Source organism: Geotrypetes seraphini, chromosome 3 (assembly GCF_902459505.1).
Source record: "Geotrypetes seraphini chromosome 3, aGeoSer1.1, whole genome shotgun sequence".
In the NCBI taxonomy this organism is placed as follows: domain Eukaryota; kingdom Metazoa; phylum Chordata; class Amphibia; order Gymnophiona; family Dermophiidae; genus Geotrypetes; species Geotrypetes seraphini.
In genome coordinates, this window is record NC_047086.1 from 127313955 (window position 1) to 127334198 (window position 20244).

The 20244-nt window shown below is 40.4% G+C and overlaps 1 protein-coding gene across 2 annotated transcripts in view; it reads left to right on the forward strand.

Moving 5' to 3' along the window:
• The window catches only part of ELP3 (elongator acetyltransferase complex subunit 3), a 185382-nt gene that overhangs the window by 45981 nt on the left and 119157 nt on the right, over positions 1-20244 (forward strand). For both annotated transcript variants that reach the window (XM_033937686.1, XM_033937685.1), the window contains exon 8: positions 17752-17913. In XM_033937686.1, coding sequence (XP_033793577.1) covers positions 17752-17913 — 162 coding nt within the window. The remainder of the gene's footprint in view (positions 1-17751; positions 17914-20244) is intronic.

Sequence of the window (20244 nt, forward strand, 5' to 3'; positions counted from 1 at the left end):
ATACATTATGCTACCTTAATTGCTAGAGTTATTTTATTACCATGCAAAATAATTTCCTTCTAGCCTTTTAGTGATGTTTTCTTCCTACTTGCTTAAAATGTGATTTTATTGCAATATACAGATTGAAATGAGAGATGTTTATGTAAGATAGCAAAAGGAAGTGCGAGACATTTAAATTAGCTGGAAGCAATGTCTGAAATTAAGCATGATGGAGAGCAAAGTCCTGTACCCACTGAGAAGTATATAAACAGAGCAACTTTTATACTAGCTTCATTGGAACTGTTTGTTTGTTTTTCTAGTTAAATATAACCAAAAAGAAGAAAAAACCTTCTACCAAACTACATGGAATTTCATTTGCATTTAATTGTAGAGACAGGTTTAGTAAGATGGGTTCAATATGCTATCACGTGATAAAATTACATTTTTTATAATTAAAATTTCTTTGGTAAGAGGCCATTTTTACTAAAGTGTTCTAATCATTTTCCTGCCCATCCCTCCCACAAGAGCAGGTTCCTCTAATAAAGACTGATAATCCCCCCCTCCTCAAAAAGCTGATCTCGCATGTTCCAGCAAGTCCCCACTTTGGTCTGCCTAAATATCCCTGGTGGGCTACTAGGTCGTCAAGATAGGAGTGAAGCACATTCACTCCTGCCCTGGTGGCTCCAGATGCAGTGGTCACTGTGACCTCTAGTTGTAGGGGTGTTCAGGTAGGCTGGAGGTGGGCCTTCTGGGTTGTATAGCTAAGACTCAGATTCTGTTTTTGTCAGGATATGCTTGCAGAGCTGCTCCTGCCCAATTTCTGAGAAAATTTGAAGCTTGGATGATTTTTGAATTCTTCCCTTATGAAGAAATTTCAAGTACAGAAAATGAAAAGAACATAAAGAATTGCCAGGTCTCAAGTACCCAGCTAGATCCCAAGTAGCAAAACAGATTTTATGCTGCTTATCTTAGGAAAAAGCGGTGGATTTCCCCCAAACCATCTCAATAATGACCTATGGATTTCTCTAGGAAATTATCCAAACCTTTTTTAAACCCTGCTAAGCTAACTAATTTCACCACATTTTCCAGTTAGCTCTGGTGAAATTGTAGAAGACTCTCGAAGGTCAAGCAGTCAGTGCTTTCTCAGACAATGTGACAGTGGTGGCCTATGTAAATCGACAGGGAGGCACCAAGAGTGTATCTCTATATCTGGAAGCCCGCCTACTATTTCACTGGGCAGAGTGTCATCTTGGGGTGCTGTCAGCAGTGCATGTCACAGGCATAGACAATGTTCATGCCAACTTCCTCTTCAGACAGACCTTGGATCCAGGCAAGTGGACGCTGTCGACGGTAGCATTTTATGCCATTGTGCTGCTACTATTAATTATTTCTATAGTGCTACCAGACATATGTAGCTCTGTACAGAGTCACAAAGAAGACAGTCCCTGCTCGAAAGAGCTTACAATATAAACAGATAAGACAGACAAACAGGATGTCATAGATATAGTCCACACTGTGACTGCAAAAGACAAGAAAGCACACACATTCTTCAGTTGAAGTTTTGAGCTCGGTAGCAAAGGTTTAGACCAGGGGTGTCCAACCTTTTGGCTTCCCTGAGCCACATTGGAAGAAAAAATGTGTATGGGGCCGCACAAACACTAATGATAGCTGATGAGCAAAAAAAAAAAAAAAAAAAAGTCGCACAGGTCCCAAATTTGCAATCACTAATATAGAAGATGTACTTATCTAATAATAAACCTTCATTTGCAGTGGTCTTTCCTCTCAAGGCCTTGCTTTTGCTACTTGTCAGTTGCGGCATTATGTGAACTCCCTCCCTGGGAATTCCCAGGGCTTCGTTGGATTTTGGGCTTCGTTTCCGTGCCTTCTTGGAAGGGGAGGAGAATTCGGAGCCTCGGATCTCAGTTTCCTATTTTCAAGCACAGCTTGGTGCCCTTGGGCCCCCTCGGGATTTTTCCTTTGTGTTGGCGGCCTGGCAGGGGGATTTGGGGAAGGAGCTTGGAGCGGATTTTTTGCTACGCGCTCTTAAACGTATCCCAGTTTTGGTGCATAGTGCTGAACTCCGAGAATGCCACTTCAGGACCTTGTTGAGAGCGTATACCTCCCAGAGTCGGGCCTACCATATGGGTTGTGTCGCTACCCAATACTGTCTTACCTGTACCATGGAGGTGAATTCTTATTATCATGGCCTTTGGAGTTGTGAAAGTATTCAGGGCTTTTGGGGGGCTTTGGCTTCCTTTCTTCAGGGTATGTTACAAGTTCCTGTCCCTCTCTGTATTTCATATGTTGTTTGCTCATTTCTCTACATTTTCTGTTTATACCTCTGCTGAGAAATTGTTTTTAAGTAAGTGTTATATCCTGGGGAAAAAATGTATATTGAAGTACTGGTTGGATAATGTTCCTCCCTCCTTTTGGTATTGGAGGAATAAATTACATGAACTTTTGAGGTGGGAGGCAGCCATGGCTTACTCCTCTCGTCGCAGGAGCAAAGACTTTGTCCATATCTGGTCTCCTTATTTGGACATCTTGCCTCCCCGGAGTCGTAGTCGCATTTTGAACAGATTGCAGTTGTATCCTGTCCCACTTGTCTGACTTTTTGAATAGGGGGGGTGGGAAATCTGTTGGGAGGGGGGGGTTGAGGGTTGGGATGCATTGTACCCTGGGAGGATATCAGAGCCCAGTCCTCTTGGGGGGGATCCCAGTTCTATATCATCATAATTATTGTCTGCTGTGTTGCATTCGTTGATGTGTGGTTTTTATTGTTAATAAAAAACAGATTTAAACATTAAAAGGATACTGTGGAGAGGAACCAAAAAATGCAGGAAAACTTACCCTGACTGAGCGATCTTCCACGTGCGCCATTCACTTCTATTACAACTATGATGAGCCTCTTCAGAGGCGAGCCTCATTGGAGGAGGGGGATGCTGAAGCAGCTGTCAGTGGTGCACATGGAGGATCACTTCGGATTCCTCTCCTCAGTGTCCCTTAAATTGTGTTTGATATTTTTACTTTATTTATTTATTTATTTATTTTTTAAAGTAATGTCTCCTTTAAAAACAGATATAACATAAATAACTGAGATGCAAGCCAATTTGAAATTTCATGTTATTAAAATTACCTTTCCTTCTCAATCTACAGCCATCCAAAATGTGGAAAATCAACCACCCATTTTCCTGTCTCTTTCAGTCTGTACATCTCATCTCCAATGCCAGAAAATTTACTTGCAGCTTTTGGCTTTCCTTGAACTGAGAAGTTTTTAATTGTGTTGAGTGGGTTCTCACTTGTCGCATGTAGCAGGGGTTCCAAAAATCAGATTCAGTCACTTCCCTCTGACACCCAATTCTCCCTTTCTATTCCCTCTCTCACCTCATAGAAACATAGAATATGACGGCAGAAAAGGGCCTTTGGCCCAACAAGTCTGCCCACTCAAATAACCCTCCCCTCTAAGTTCTTCTTTGAAGTGAGCCCACGTGTTGATCCCATTTGTTCTTAGTCAGTCACGTTTCTGGCCTCAACTACCTGAAGTGGAAGATCATTCCAAAGGTCAACCACCCTTTCGGTGAAGAAGTACTTCCTAGTGTCACTATGGAATTTCACGCCCCTGATTTTTAGCAGATGCCCTCTTGTCACCGTAGGGCCTGTAAGGAAGAAAATGTCTTCTAACACCTCAATACGGCCAGTGACGTATTTGAACGTCTCTATCATGTCACCCCTCTCTCTGCGTTCTTCAAGAGAGTAAAGGTGCCCCTCAGCATCTCCTTTCCTTCACTTCTTCCATTCTATGGCTCGTTCCCCTCCCTCCTTTCTTTCATTCTGTGTCCCAAGTTCATGCCCCTTCCCTCCTTCCTTCTATCATTTGTCCAAAGTTTGGGCTCCCTCCCTCAAGTCCTCAACACGCCTTACTCTCTCCATTCTGTGCCTCCCTCCAGCAGGTGTTTATCTTCTGGCCGGCTCCCTCCTCCACACTGCCAGTCATTTCTCTGCTCAAAGCCGCGGGCAGTGGCTCCTATGCATGTCCCGCAGCTGAGCCAGAAGCCTTCTCTCTGATGTCGGAGCAGCGTCAGAGGGAAGACTTCCGGCTCAGCTGTGGATGAGCTGCTACCCATGGCTTTCTGCAGAGAAACGACTGTGGCAGTGTGGAGGAGGGAACTAGCCAGAAGGTAAACAGGGGGAAGAAATGAGCAAAATGCTGCATGCAGCCCGTAAACCGTGGGTTGGACAGTCTTAGTTTAGATATTCTAGTCCAATAGTGGCCTCGAGGCATCCTGTTGTACATCTTTCCTCCCTGGCCCGTGATAGGCTGAGTCATTCAACAGATTGCAGCTCATCAGGAACGAGTCATTCTGGTGGCTCCAGATCTGCCTTGCAGGCCATGGTACGCAAATCTAATGCATCTTCAAACAGGCCACGGCCTCCGGTTGCAGGTGCATTCAGACTGCTTTCACAGGGTCCAGTATGCATGGAGGATCTGGATCACTTATGGCATAGCTATTGAATGTGAGGCATTAAAGCTCAAAGGATATTCAGACATGGCCATTGTCACGCTTCTTAAGTCTAAGAAATCGACTACAGTTTTTGTCTGTGCTAAGGTTACAGCATTGGTGTGCCCAATAACGGATGGAGCTGTTTTCAGCTCTGGTTTCAGTGGTTAGCTTTTCTCCAAGCGGGCCTCGACAAGGGCCTCACCATGGCTTTGCTTCAGGTCCAAGTGTCTGGGCTGACTTGTTTCAGAGTTTGGGACCATAGACCTATGCTAGTGTCTCATCCAGACATCACCAGATTTCTGAAGGGTGCTGTCCGCATTAGACCATCGATTAAACACTGTTCCCTTCGTGGAACCCTAACGTGGTTCTTGAAAGCCTCACCAAAGCTCCGCTCAAACCTCTGGAAGAAGTGTCCCTCTTGGACTTGATGCTAAAGGTGATTTTTCTGGTAGCCATGATCTTAGCACAGTGAGTCTTGGAGCTCCAGGCTCTTTCTTGTTGAGAGCTTTTCCTTCAGAGACTGGAATCTCCCTACGCACTATTCCTTCTTTTCTGCCAAAAGTGGTTTTAACATCTCATTTTAATCAGGAGGTCCGTTTGCCTGTATTCCAACTTACAGGTTCTAGGAAACAGGACCGCATTTTGAAGAAGTTATTCGTGAGAAGAGTATTTCTTTACTAGCTAGAGGCCACCAATGAGTTTAGGCTTTCTGCCCATCTGTTTGTGTTGATTCATTTGTCTAAGCGTGGTGCGCCTGCTGCCAAGGTCCCAATCTCCAGATCCATGAAGCCATTTCATCAGTCTACATTATCTGTGGGAAACAGTCCCCTGTTTCTGTTAAGGTGCATTTGACTAGAAATGTAGCATTGTCATGGGCAGAAGCTAGGGCAGTCTCTCCAGAGGAGATTTGTAGAGCAGTAACTTGGTCCACTCTACACATTTGCAAAGTTTTACAGTGTGGTCGTTGTGGTGAGAGAGGACTCTGCCTTTGGTTTTTCCATGTTGCAGGCCGGTACAGTCAGCCCACCCTAGGTTCCTACTTGTCTAGAATGACGCATCTATTGCACTGAAAAAGAGATTATGTCCTTACCTTGATATATTTTTCAGTAGATAGGTGTGTCATGCTAGACTCCTGCCCTGTCCTTCCTGTATCTGTTTACTGTCTCATTCTGTTTATGGGTCTCCAAGTTGTATCTTTTATGCCAGTCAGCCTTGTGGGCCCTGAAGAACACTGTATAATATGTTTTAGCATATTCCTGAGCTCCTTTGATGCTTCTGTTGGCTGTCACTTGTTCATGGAGTGTTCAAGTGTTCTTTTGTTTGAGTAGAACAGTTGTTTTGTTTGAGAAATTTCTCGTTTTTGTCCTTCACATAATTCCAATGGAGCTCTTATTTGCTTGGGTACTAACTGCAGGTGGCAGTAGAGCTCCCAGTGAAGTAGGAGGATCACACAAAAAATCCAGAGTGGATTCCTTCTGCATATGGCTTTCGGCCATGGGGAGATAACCCACTTATGTAGAATGATACACGTATCTACTGGGAAAGATATTTTCAAGATAAGGACATAATCTCTTTTTCACCTTGGTTAAATTGGAGTCCATTTTTTTGTAGCAGGTTTTCCCTTCCCTATAATATTGTCCAATTCTTAATAAACCTTAATACTTCCTGCCAGCACCATTTTTTCATCCAGGAATTGAAAATCTGGAGTTTATCTACCTTGTGGCTCTGCATGTATAATGGTGAGCATTTCTGAAAATGCTTCTCTGGAAATTCTGGATTTCATAATTCTAGCTAATATCCTAAGTTTGACTTCCTACTTGCCTTCATGCACCAAGACAACTGGCTTTTCTCAGCACTGAATAAAATTTATCTAGAACAGTGGTTCCCAACCCTGTCCTGGAGGACCACCAGGCCAATCGGGCTTTCAGGCTATCCCTAATGAATATGCATGAGAGAGATTTGCATATAATGGAAGTGACAGGCATGCAAATCTGCTCCATGCATATTCGTTAGAGCTATCCTGAAAACCCGATTGGCCTGGTGGTCCTCCAGGACAGGGTTGGGAACCGCTGATCTAGAAGATATGTTGCATCAAGTAGACTAGTTATCAGGTGACTTTCGTGTCCACCAGACATTCAGCTATCTACATGTACTATGGCTGAATTGGCAACTACAGTGGTTGTCCTAACCCTTACCTCCTCAGCACATTTATTTACTACTTCAATTTTCTATACCGTTGTCCCAGGGGAGCTCAGAACGGTTTACATGAATTTATTCAGGTACTCAAGCATTTTTCCCTGTTTGTCCTGGCAGGCACACAATCTATCTAATATACCTGGAACAATGGGGGGATTAAGTGACTTGCCCAGGGTCACAAGGAGCAGCATGGGTTTGAACCCACAACCTCAGGGTGATGAAGCTGTAGCTTTAACTACTATATCACACTGGAGACGCATCCTTGGTGAAAGAGAATATTGTATCATCCGAAGGTCAGGTCCTGCCTACAGAATCACTTCTGTCATCAAGGTGATGTTTTTTTTTTCCAAGTTACATTTCTCCTTCATGGCAGCACACAGGCTGTCAGATTTGGAGGTGGGTCATCTTTACAGCATAGGCAGTCCCCAGGTTAAGAACAGGTTCCTTTTTTTTTAACCATTCTTAAGTTGAATTTGTAACTCAGATCCTAGTATTCTTCCTACCTTCTCCACCTCCTTGAGGCCCCTCTTGCATCCCTTTTCATCCATCCTACTGTTCACTCTCTACCACCATTGCTCCCTCTCATTTTTCTATCCCATGCATCTCTACCTCATTCCTTTCCCACCACCATGTCCAATAATTTTCTCTCCCTCCCTATGCCCAACCATTATCCTCTTCATCTCCTCATGTACATCATTGCTTTCCCTCTCTGACACCCAATTCTCTTTCTGTTCTCTCCCTCACCTCAGCATCTGTTTCCCTCCCTCCCTCCATTCTTCCATCCTGTGGCTTATGCTCCCCTCCCTCCTGTGTGAGAGAGACGTGCTTTTAGAATAGTTAAGGCACCATATGGCAAAAAAAAAAAAAATTGGCCTGGCTTTTTCCCCAGTGTGAACTTCCTGGTTTAACTTGGAGCATAAGCAGCCAAAGAAAACATTCTCTTATAGAAATTCCAAAAAAGTGTAGAAGTTTTTGCTTTTCTATGCTTCCTCTACAAAAATGAAACGGCCTGTAATTTGTCATTTTCCACTGAAAATCTTTGGCGGCAGTTCCAAACAGCAGATAATATCATCCAATGGATACAGAGCGGAGAAGTGTAGATCTTAAAAACTTTCCAGAATTGCTATAGTGAAATTCCCATGACTTGGTGCTATCTTAGTTCCAACTTTTCTATGGAGAATAACTGATGTGAGTGTTTTTCTTTGGTTGTAACTATCCAATTTTTTTTTTTTTTCATTTGAAACTGACTTAGTGTACTGGAACCTCCTTGGTTTCTAGTATTCTGCCTTTTAGAAAACCTGTAGGTCTTTGATCATTTTGAAGTTGCCTTCATTTTTCTGCATTGTCATGGCCTACACTGAAAACAGTTATCTAGTGCAGTTATATTTTATATATTTACAAAATTTATATTCTGCACAATTTTTTGCTGTTATAGGTGGATTACATTCTGTGTCCCCAAAATAGAAGAAACCCAGTGCCTTTAGGAATTGTACCTGGTGTGGCAAGATGGAATCTGATAATGACACTCATGTCTTGAAATTGTTGTGTTTAAGTTCTAACCATGATATATTTAGCAGTGCAGCTTGCCAAGAGATTATTGCTAGGGATGTTGAAGACCAAGAAAAATGCTTTGAAAGGTTCTTCTAGGCATGTAAATTCTTTCCAAATACCATTACATCAAAAGCATAGATCTTTATGTACCCTGAATCTGCACATGGAGTTAAATAAAATGAACAATGACTATAAAAATATTACAATATCAACAGGCAGTTATAATAAAAGATTTCACACTAAACAACTAATGCTTCATATTAGACGGTGTCTGAGGTCCACCACCTTCGCAGCTGTCTCCAGAATTTGTGACTATTTCCCATCCCACTTCTCGAGGCTAACTGAAGGACAGATGTCGAGTACTGTTTTATCATCCTGACTAATTTTGTTTGTCAGCTCCCAGGTGTTTTTATGTGAGCTAGGAAGATGTGGCGATTTCAACCAATTGTTTCTTACTACTGCTAATACTAATCTCATTTCTATAGCTTTTTTTCCCCCAACATTTTATTTAATTTTTTAGCAAAAACAACATTATACATATAAACAATAGTACTATAATACATCATAATAAGCTTCATAATTCCCGTACAGTATAATGAAGTCATGAAAGATTAGTACTAAATTCCTTACACCTATCGGGCATGCAGCAATGTACATTAAACATGCAAGAGACGGTCCCTGCTCAAAGGAGCTTACAGTCTAATTATAACAAACAGGATAAAAAGGGTAAATCTATACATGCTGCTCAGGTAGGGAATTGCCGAGGGAATGAAAAGGCAGATAGGGTATGGCATTATAGAGAGAATGACAAACAGATATGGGTGCTTTACAAGTGGGTTTAGAGTTAGGACTTAGAAGCAACTTTAAAAAAGTTGGCTTTTAGCATTGATTTAAATACTGCCAGAGACTGAGACTGATATACCAAGTCAGGCAGTTTGTTCCAGGCATGCGGTGCAGCAAAGTAGAAGGGATGGAGTCAGGAGCTGGCAGTAGAGGAGAAGAGTACAGATAAGAGAGTTACCTGATGAACGGAGATCCTGAGGAAGAGTATAGGGGGAGAAAGATACTGAGGAGCTGCATTTGTTGGTCAATAAGAAGAGTTTGAATTGTATGCAGAAACAGATAGGGAGCCAATGAAGTGACTTGAGGAGAGGGGTAATGCGAGTATAACGATACTGGTGGAATATGAGGCATGGAGCAGAATTCTGAACAGATTGAAGGGGAGAATAATGTTTAGCTGAAGTCCTGTGAGAAGCAAGTTGCAGTAGTCTAGGTGAGAGATAATGAGAGTGTGGATGAGGGTCTTAGCAGTGTACTCAGAAAGGAAAGGTTGGATTTTTGTGATGATATAGAGAACCAACAGGTTTTGGCGGTGTGTTTCTTCAGGTTCTCAGCAATAAACTGATATTTTTTGGGTTGTCGGTTTGTTCTTCAGCATAGCTAGTTTACCTGATTGTTTCAGAAGCTTAAAAGTTAATCACTTCTGTTCCTCTTTTTAACAAAGAATACTGCTTTACTACTATTTTTTGGTTAACTTAATGTTGGAAGACAGGTTCATTTTACAAGAAAATTAAACTTTTTAAGCAAAATATTTTACCTTTGCGCTCTCTTATGGCATTCCACAGACTACTACTGGTGTAATTCTGCACAAAGCAATTTCAAAATTCTGTGCATAAAATTAGCAAATTCTGCAAGTTTTTCAAAATTTCAACAATATTTTGCAAATTATCCAAAATTTTCAGTACAATACTTTCATTAAATTACTCTTTGTCACCCCATGCTCTTTCTGCACCCTCCCTACCAATACATTCGCTCCTTCTTCATACTCAACTTTTTTAAGGGATAACTGCATGACTAGGAATAAACGAGCAAAGACAGAAGTGTGCTTTGTTTGTTTGAAGTCCTGGCTCACTCTGCTCTATTTGGACTCCCAAACCTTCACCAGTCATGCAGTTAGCTCTCTCCCAACTAATATACAGTAGTGCTGCCTGATTCAAGAAAAAAAATTTCAATTCAGCTTATTGAATCGATTTTTCGATTCAATTCAATTTTCCTGCCCAATTGGGTGGGTGGTTGGTTTTTATTTATTTATTTTTTTTCAAACATGCTAGTGGATTTATTTTATAGCCTCTTCACCCCTTTTATAGCTGCTTCTTAGTGGAGGTGGTGGAGAAAAAACACCCTATCTGAATTCAAGAAAGCTTTGGACAGTTATCTAAAATCTGTAAGGGAGTGAAAGGAAGAGTAGATGGCATGGATGATCAGACTGTATAGGCCATATGTTATTTATCTGCCTTAATTTTTCTGTTTCTAAAAGTTGAAAAGTAGAATTCAAGGGCTAGAGCACCAGTCACTGATATGCCATGGGTAACCTAGGTAGCTATGATTTTTTTTTTCCTCTTTGTACTCCAACAGACCTTACAAAGGGCAATGTCCAAAAGGCTGAGTAGGAATATCAGAGAGTCTGCACATCAATTTAATTGCTATATCAATACCAAGGCAAAGAGAGTTTCAAGCCTTTCTAGAACCATGGTAGTACTTGGAGACATGGCATTACTGATGATTCAAGGAACACGGATATCGGTACCAGTTGCTTCATTGAAACATCGGACTTCATCAGAATTTAGACCCCCTACAAGACAATCTCATACTCAGAAAAATATGATTTGAAAAACAATTTACTATTTTGAGGTAGCAGTGTTAAATCTCCTGAGTGATTTGTTTTGACTCGGCTTCCACCAACTAACCACTTGCAATATGCTTTCCCCTTTGTTCAGCCTTTCTTAATCGGCATATGTTTCAGCTCTCTTGTTTAAACTGTATTTGTTTTCTGATGAATGCTCATGCATGCTATATAACTAGAGATTTATGTGTGAAACATGTAATTTCTTAAACCTTTAGCAATAGATAATGCTGCTTTCTTGTTCTTTTATGGCTCAGAAACCCATTTTTCAGATCATTTTGTTTAACTTCTATGACGTAGTTTGCCTTTATCTTAAAAACAAAAATAACTCGCCCCCACCCAAAGCTGATCTAAATTTTCAGCACCATATGTGTCGTGCAGCCAGTCAGATAAAGAAGAGTGTTAGTTCCCTTACTCATAGCTATTTTGTCCAATACTTAATTTTATTGTTGCAACTGTGTGACTCAGATCCTGGCAGAGAGATTCCATGTAGTTTTAGTGGTTTCAATCTGCACTTATCAAAATGTAACAGCAGGATTAAAATTGAATTCTTCTGTTCTGATAACCTCTGGAGACCAGTACAAATCCGATAGCTTTGCTCAGTTAAGGTTCCTCTGGAGACCAGTACAAATCCGATAGCTTTGCTCAGTTAAGGTTCTGTTTATAACTATGTTGTGGAACACTAGTACAATTCATTGCTTGGTTATATGGTAGTATATGGATATTGCCAAAGTTGGGTTAACAAACAAATAAGAATCCAGAAATTCCACCTTCCCACTAGTTCAATGGTCTGATATGGACCGTCTCTACAAAAAATACAGCAAAGCATCATGTGACCTGAATAACTGTCCCTCATATCTCCTAACAAACGCAACCCCTAAATTCAGAGCCAACCTCATGCAATGGATTCAAACCACACTCACGGAAGGTCAATTCCCACTTGAACTAGGTGAGATTATAATCACCCCACTATTGAAAGATCTCAAAGGCCCAACAGATACCCCCTCTAACTATAGACCCATCGCCTCAATCCCACTATACGTCAAACTAATAGAAGGTCTAGTAGCTCAATACCTCACCAACTACCTAGAAGACCATAACATACTTCACCCCTCCCAATCAGGATTCAGATCCAGCTATAGCACAGAGACATTATTAGCAACACTACTAGACACAGCCAGACAGCACCTCAGTAAAGGAAGAAGAATGTTGCTAATTCAACTCAATCTCTCAGCGGCATTCGACCTGGTAGACCACACCATACTACTTCAGATACTAGATGTCATAGGGATCTCAGGAGTGGTATACAACTGGTTCCAAGGATTCCTAAAAACAAGAACATACAGAGTCAAGTCACACAACTAGAAATCGGACCCCTGGTCTAACCCCTATGGAGTCCCACAAGGATCACCGCTGTCGCCCATGCTCTTCAACCTCTTCATATCCTCCCTTGGCACCACTCTAGATACCCTAAAAGTAACATCTTGCAGCTACACAGATGATATAACCATACTCCTCCCCTTTGACACCCAAGACCCCACCTCGTTAGGCAACCTAAAAATAACACTGGAAGCAGTGGAAGAATGGATGCTAGACCACAAACTGAAACTGAACTCGGACAAAACAAAATTTCTACTACTTGAAAAGGACAAAACCCCATCCATATCAGAATTAGAAATAAACGTCACCAAATACCCCATACAGCCCTCTCTCAAAATCCTTGTAGTGTCGATAGATAGATGCTGCACAATGCAGATCCAAATAAACAAAACTACTCAAAAAGCATTTTTCACCATGCGCAACCTACGAAAAATAAGAAAATTCTTCGAAAAAGATCACTACAGGATCATAGTCCAATTCCTTGTCCTAAGACTAGTGGACTATTGCAATATCCTCTACCTTCCATGCCCCACAAACTTGATAAACCAACTACAGACCATTCAAAACACAGCCCTCAGGCTGATCTACTCACTCGGAAAATTTGACCATATCACTAATGCCTACCTAGAGTCACACTGGCTACCGATACGAGCTTGAATTCAATTCAAATTTTACTGTCTATTATTCAAAGCAATAAACGGAACTGCACCCACCTACCTCAACAACCGTCTAAATCGCAACTGCACACCTAAACTAAGAAGAACCCAGATCCTATTCTTCTACCCACCACTCAAGGGAACTCAGCGCAAGAAGATGTATGATGGCCTCCTAGCGACGCAGGCAGCGAAGCTGGACCCCCTCCATCTCCAACCTGTTGACAACTACAATTGACTTTAAATCATTCCGAAAAGAAATCAAAACTCTGCTATTCAAAAAAACAATACAGCCTTCTTATCCCCCCCCTCGCATCCTCCCCCCCCTCCATGCAAATTTCCAGTTGACCTCCTACCCCTCTACTAATATCTCCCCAATGACCCTATCAAGTAACCAAACCTGAACTACATCTTCCCTACTATTAATACTCAATTCTCCTCCCTTCCTCAATTTCTTCCCTCTGCCTCTACTATTTAAAGTCCCCTAAATTGTAACTCCCTGTACCTCTACTATGTAACCGTCCTCAAAATTGTAACTTCCTGGAAATGTCCAGCTATCTTCTACTGTAATCTGCTTAGAACTGCAAGGTACAGGCGGAATAGAAGTCACTAATGTAATGTAAAACCAAAAAGCGAAAAAAGAATGGTGGAAAAGATGTTCCTGATAGTCACTTATTGAGTCAATCAAATGTTGCAATAATATACATAAATTTAAATTAATGTTCCCTGCCATTAAAGGAATTGAAACTTTAGGTAGGCTTTCACATTCTTTGCCATTTATTATGGTTAAAATTTAGAATGATCTTTCTTCAGTTATTATAACTCTCTCTTCGCTGACTTGCTTTAGAAAACCTTTGAAAACGTATCTATTTACAAAACGTATCTATTTACAAAATAGAAATCCCTAACTGACAACTCTATGTTGACATTTACTGATTTTCCCTTTTATTGTTTATCTATGTTCTTAAGATCATGTTTTGTTAATCAGTTTGAGTCCCCCTGGGAATGACCCGGTATATAAGACTAAGGATGGTGTGGACTCAACATGGTCCATGTTTTGATTAAGACACCTTCTTCAGGAGTCCTAAAAAGTGTGATGTTTGAGAAAAATTGAATAGTGAATATTGAGATATATAAATGAATGAATATAAATTAAAATGAAGGTAGAGAACAGTGAGAGATGAAATTAAAATGCTTAAGTTTAATATGTGACTGAGATGTAGCATGAGGGAGAAATGTGAATACATAATGGGGAGGAAAGCGGTAAATTCAAAAGGTTAAAGTAGTGATAACTGTAAATACAAAAGTGAAATTGAAAGGTGCCAATGAGGGAAAATAGTGAAATTCTGCAGGACCATAGGTGAAAGTGCAACATTTCATAAGTATATGAAATGGAGAATTATTAAGTGATGAGTTGAGTGGTACATACCAATCAGATGAAACAAATGTGGATCTTGGTTAAAAGGTGGAACATAAGAACATAAGAATTTCCATCTCCGGATCAGACCCTGGGTCCATCAAGTCCGGTGATCCGCACACGCGGAGGCCCCATCAGGTGTACCCTGGCATAGTTTTAGTCCCTGTATCACTGTATGCTTCTCAAGGGAGATGTGCATCTAATTTACCCTTAAATCCTAGAACAGTGGATTCTGCAATTACTTCCTCTGGGAGAGCATTCCAAAATCCAGTGGCACTATCATATGATACCATTTTATTTGGAACATCTATGAGGGCAAAAAGTCAAATTTTGGCAAAAAATAACAAACTTTTGTTTATAATGATGGGGGTTGCCATGCAGCTTATTTTAAAGAATTGGAAAAATTGGGATAGATTAAATTATTCATCCTGGTGGGAATCCCTATGTTATGTCTTTAAAATGGAAAAGTATTTAAAACAGTAATCGATTAAAAACAAGAAAAATAAAATAGGATAAAAATAATAGTAATGGTAAATGAACCCGTTAAAAAAACCTAAACCTGTTAAGAATTAACATGTACAAATTTCATCCTGAAGCAAGAAGTACTATGAAATTAAATGAGAAGCCACCTGAAAATGGTAATCATAAAAGGGGACATACCAACATGAATAAAAATGGTGGGGTTTTTTTTTTTTCTTTATTCATTTTTAAAACTTCAATTGTGCACAAGAGGTGATGCATTTACATATAATATTAACATTACAGCACAATAAACTTAAGAGAATAAAGACAAGACTTATTTCCCCCACCCATTTTCCAATTCACCAATACCTCATAAAAATGCCTGTAAACAACCTATCTATACCTCTTAACCAGTGCCAAAACATACCACCCTCCCTGGTTGTGTATGTGTTCTTCATTTATATAAATAAATCAATCCTTACAATATTTAGTTAATGGTTCCCAAACTTCTATAAATTTTTTATAATAGCCCTTCTGAATGGCCATAAACTTTTCCATTTTAAAGACATAACATAGGGATTCCCACCAGGATAAATAATTTAATCTATCTCAATTTTTCCAATTCTTTAAAATAAGCTGCATGGCAACCCCCGTCATTATAAACAAAAGTTTGTTATTTTTTGCTGAAATTTGACTTTTTGCCCTCATAGATGTTCCAAATAAAATGGTATCATATGATAGTGCCACTGGATTTTCTAATAAATTATTAACTTGATCCCAAATAGATCTCCAGAATTTTAATATCGAGGAACAATAGTATAGTAAATGATCCAACGTCCCAACTTCCAGATGACAGTGCCAGCATCTATTAGACTTTGAACTATCTACTCTATGTAAACAAATTCAAAATGGTGGTTTTTTTAAAAGGAAACTAATTCGGGCCAGGAACATTACACAATGGGTTAGACATATTCCATATGTATTTTCCATTTAGGATAAAAATCAAAAGGGTAAAAGAGAACCGACACAACCCATTAACCAAACAGTGAAATATCTCCAATTTCACGATGACACGAGAAAAATAATGTCGGGGATCAAGATGATAAAAGCATATACAGTACTGTATATCTCGAATATAAACTGGGATTTTGGGGCCAAAAAATTGGCCCAAAAAAAGGGGTTCCCGTTTATATTTGGGCTAGCGCCCCCTCCCAGAATTATTGGAGGCCACCGCCAGGCTCTGCATTCTGTCCCCCCCCTTCCTTCCCTGTCCTCGTACCTTCTCTGCCGATCCCTGGTGGTCCAGTGGTGCAGTGGGCAGGAGTGAGCTTTCCACTCTTCTGCCCTGCTGCTAACCTGGTCAGTGGTGGCTGCTGCGAGATCGTGTTTCTTCAGTTGCTGAGTGGCACCGAGCAGGAGCACGCTTTGGCGCTGCTGCTCTGCGCTGAGCGGCTTCTTGACTGGCTCCTGCAAATTCTCCCCTTTTTTCCCAACTTTTGGATATCTGTAACCAGTTCGTTATCAATTTGGTATGATTGAATCAGAGGTCTGTAAAACACACCCGTGTGAATGGAAGTTCATCTTCTCTTTTCAAAGTGATCCATATCACTTCTTCTTTTCACAGCATTTCAGTCACTTGGATATGGTCCTTATAAAGAGAGCTACTCCTCTACCTTTTTGACCATCTCTGTCCTTCCTAAAAAGATTATTGCCTGGTATGTTTGCATCCCATCCATGGGCATCACTGAACCATGTCTCTCTTTTAGCAATATTGCCCATTGCTCTCCCAGTACATTCTTTATCTTCTCTCCTGGCTGAATCATTGTTGGATGACCTGGCTCTCCCCAGGTCAAATACAGCTGCTACTGTGACTTTCTTGTACCATGTGGATGTTGCAGTGTGTGATAAGTGTGGTCCTCAAAATCCTGCATTGTTCTGAACAGCACAGGACTTCTTGCACCATGCTGAAAGAGTTGAACTGTGTAGAAAGATACAGCAGCTGTCGAGTTTGAACTAGGACTCTCCTTCCTCACCTTGAGGCAAATTCTGTGCCTCACGGAAATTCTGCTCAAATTCTGCAATCTATAGCACAGAATTCACAAGGTGTATTCTCTGAGAGGATTTATCAAAGTCAAATGTCCTCACAAATGGGATAATGTACTGGTTTTAATCCCCTAATTCCTGACTCCAGTCGTGGTTTTGTATTGAGTAAAGATGATCAGTTTCCATCTTCTTTTAACTTAAATCATGAGTCTTGTTGCATACACTTTGCACAGCCTCTTCAACCATCTACCCTGGATTTGTTGTTGATTTTCAAGGAAAGGTGTCTTTTATAGAACAGGAGAACAAAAGGGTAGCCTTGTAGTCAAGGGTTGTGGAGTTGGAGTTAGTAAAAGTGTACCAACTCTGAGCTCTAGCTTCAAAAGAAAAACTTACAACATTATAATATATGGTAAATGTATCATTTTGTACTTGTATATATTTTTTTGATTGGGTTCTTTGTTCAAAACTTCAAATATATTTTGTGTTCTATTAGTCCTAATTTTGTACATAAAAAATATCCTCTGTTTCTGTGATTAATCAAAGTTTTCTTAGATTTACTGTACATAATAGGAGCTAGTTAGATAGTAGAAAAATAGAGGAATCTAAGATGGAGTCGAAGGTTTGGTTTATTGACTCCAAAGCCCTTCTTGTAATGACTGTATGCATCAGAAGAGCTATAGACCATGCTTGGCAGTTTCAGCAAATGCTTTCTTGTGCAGTAGGCAGCACCATGTATTCCATTTTTATTCACAGAAATTATCCTGAGTTGTATTTGGCCTGTAAAATTATATCAAATGTGATACATAAACCAGTAGAGCCAAACCAGTTGCCACACTGCTAGTAGTAAATTTTTAAATTTGAATATACTTGTTTTTTTTTAAACAGGTACTCGGAGCACAGTAATACAAAGTGTATTGGTATCACCATTGAGACCAGGCCAGATTACTGTCTGAAACGACACCTGAGTGATATGTTGTCATATGGCTGCACACGGCTGGAGATTGGAGTGCAGAGTGTTTATGAAGATGTGGCCAGAGATACCAACAGGTGAGGTGGATATTTAAATGTCTGTAAAACCGCCCACCCTCCATTTCTCGTTATAGCTTAGAGAAAGAAAATACAGTGCATGTACGCTTTCTGAAGTCATATATACCCTTTTCCAATTTATTTTCCAAGGTCTGATTTTCTACACAAGCTGTGAGCGCAAACATCATTAAGGGTTTTGGTATGCCAACTAATATGCAAGGCCTCCCATGTTTGCTTTTAGAAACATTGAAAACTGAAGGCAAATAAAGACCATATGGCCTAACTAGACTGCCTAACTATGCCATCTATCCCTTCCTCTCCCTTAGAGATTCAACATACTTGTTCCTCTTCCTTCGTCCTTTCAACTCCATGACAGAAGAAAGTTGCCCATATCTATCCCTCCCCAGAAGAGTCTCAGTCACATCAATCAGTATAAAATCTAACCATCACAAAAGAGAAAAACTATCCCTCCAAATTAATTTACAGTGTGAATATCTCTTTAGTGGCCTACACTAGCAGCCAGTTGAATGTCACTGCAGTGACATTAGAGTCTGCAGAAAATTAAAGAGTCATGGGATAGGTGGCAAAGTTCAGTTGTGGATTAGGAATTAGTTGTCTGATAGAAAACAGAGGGTAGGGTTAAATGATCATTTTTCTCAATGGAGGAGAGTAAACAGTGGTGTGCCGCAGGGATCTGTACTGGGACTAGTGCTTTTTAACTTATTTATAAATGATCTGGAAATTGGAACGATGAGTGAGGTGATTAAGTTTGCATATGACACCAAATTATTCAAAGTTGTTAAAACGCATGCAGATTGTGAAAAATTGCAGGCAGACTTTAGGAAATTGGAAGACTGGGCATCCAAGTGACAGATGAAATTTAATGTGGACAAATGCAAAGTGATGCACATTGGGAAGAATAACCCTTATCACAGTTACCGGATGCTAGGGTCCACCTTCCCCCCAATGTGTGGTGGCGGCGGCCAAAAAGCAAACAAGATGCTAGGAATTATTAAAAAAGACTAAGAATGTTATAATGCCCCTGTATCGCTCCATGGTGCAACCTCATTTGGAGTATCGCTTTCAATTCTGGTCTCTTTATCTCAAGAAAGATATAGTGGTGCTAGAAAAGGTTCAAAGAAGAGCAGCCAAGATGATAAAGGGGATGGAACTCCTCTCATGAGGAAAGACTAAAATGGTTAGGGCTCTTCAGCTTGGAAAAGAGACAGCTGAGGGGAGATATCATTGAAGTCTACAAAATCCCGAGTAGAGTAGAACGGGTACAAGTGGATTGATGTTTCACTCCGTCAAATATTATAAAGACTAGGAGCCCTTACTGTTTTAGCTTTTCCTCATACGAGAGGAGTTCCATCCCCTTTATCTTCTTGGTCATCTTCTTTGAACCTTTTCTAATGCCGCTATATCCTTTTTGAGATAAGGAGACCAGAATTGAATGCAATACTCCAGATGAGGTCGCACCATGGAGTGATACAGGGGCATTATAACATTCTTAGTCTTGTTAACCATCCCTTTTTTAATAATTCCTAGCATCCTGTTTGCTTTTTTGGCCACCGCCACACATTGAGCAGAAGGTTTCATCATATTGTTTATAATAATAATAATAACTTTATTCTTCTATACCGCCACAATCTTGCGACTTCTAGGCGGTTTACAATCAAGAGTGCTGGACATTCAGCGAAATACAATAAGTAGATATTCAGAGGAAATACAGAGATCAGAGACCTCAGGAGGCAATAGCATAGAAATACAATTTGCTGAGCGAAAATGTAATATGTACATTTTAGTAGGTAATGTCCGACAGGACCTGTTGGGGATAAATAGCAACTTAAAGTTACGATAAGATGAAGATAACAGATTATATCTATAACAGTGCTGTAAGTTCAGGTGGAATAGGGAGGGGGGGAGGGAGAGGGAGAGCGGGTCAATTGTTTAGGTATTTCTGGAACAGGTATGTTTTTAGGCGTTTCCTGAATTCCCCGTATGTAGTGGGCGAAAGCATTTGGTCTAGGTCGTTGCCCCATAGGACTGCTTGGTGGGAGAGAAGGTGTTCGTGGTGTTTTTTCATTTTGCAGCCTCTAACTGGAGGGGAAATGAGTTTTGGTTGTGTGTTTCTCTTGAGTTTGTTATTAGAAAATGCGAAAAGGTCCGTTATGTACTTGAGGGTCAGATCCTTTTCTTGGGCACTAACTCCCAAGGTGGACCCTAGCATCCAGTAACTGTGATTCAGTTTTTTCTTCCCAATGTGCATCAGTTTGCATTTGTCCACATTGTAACTGCTGATTCCCCTTCTTTCTTCATGTTTTCAATTGTATTTTACATTTTGTTTAATTT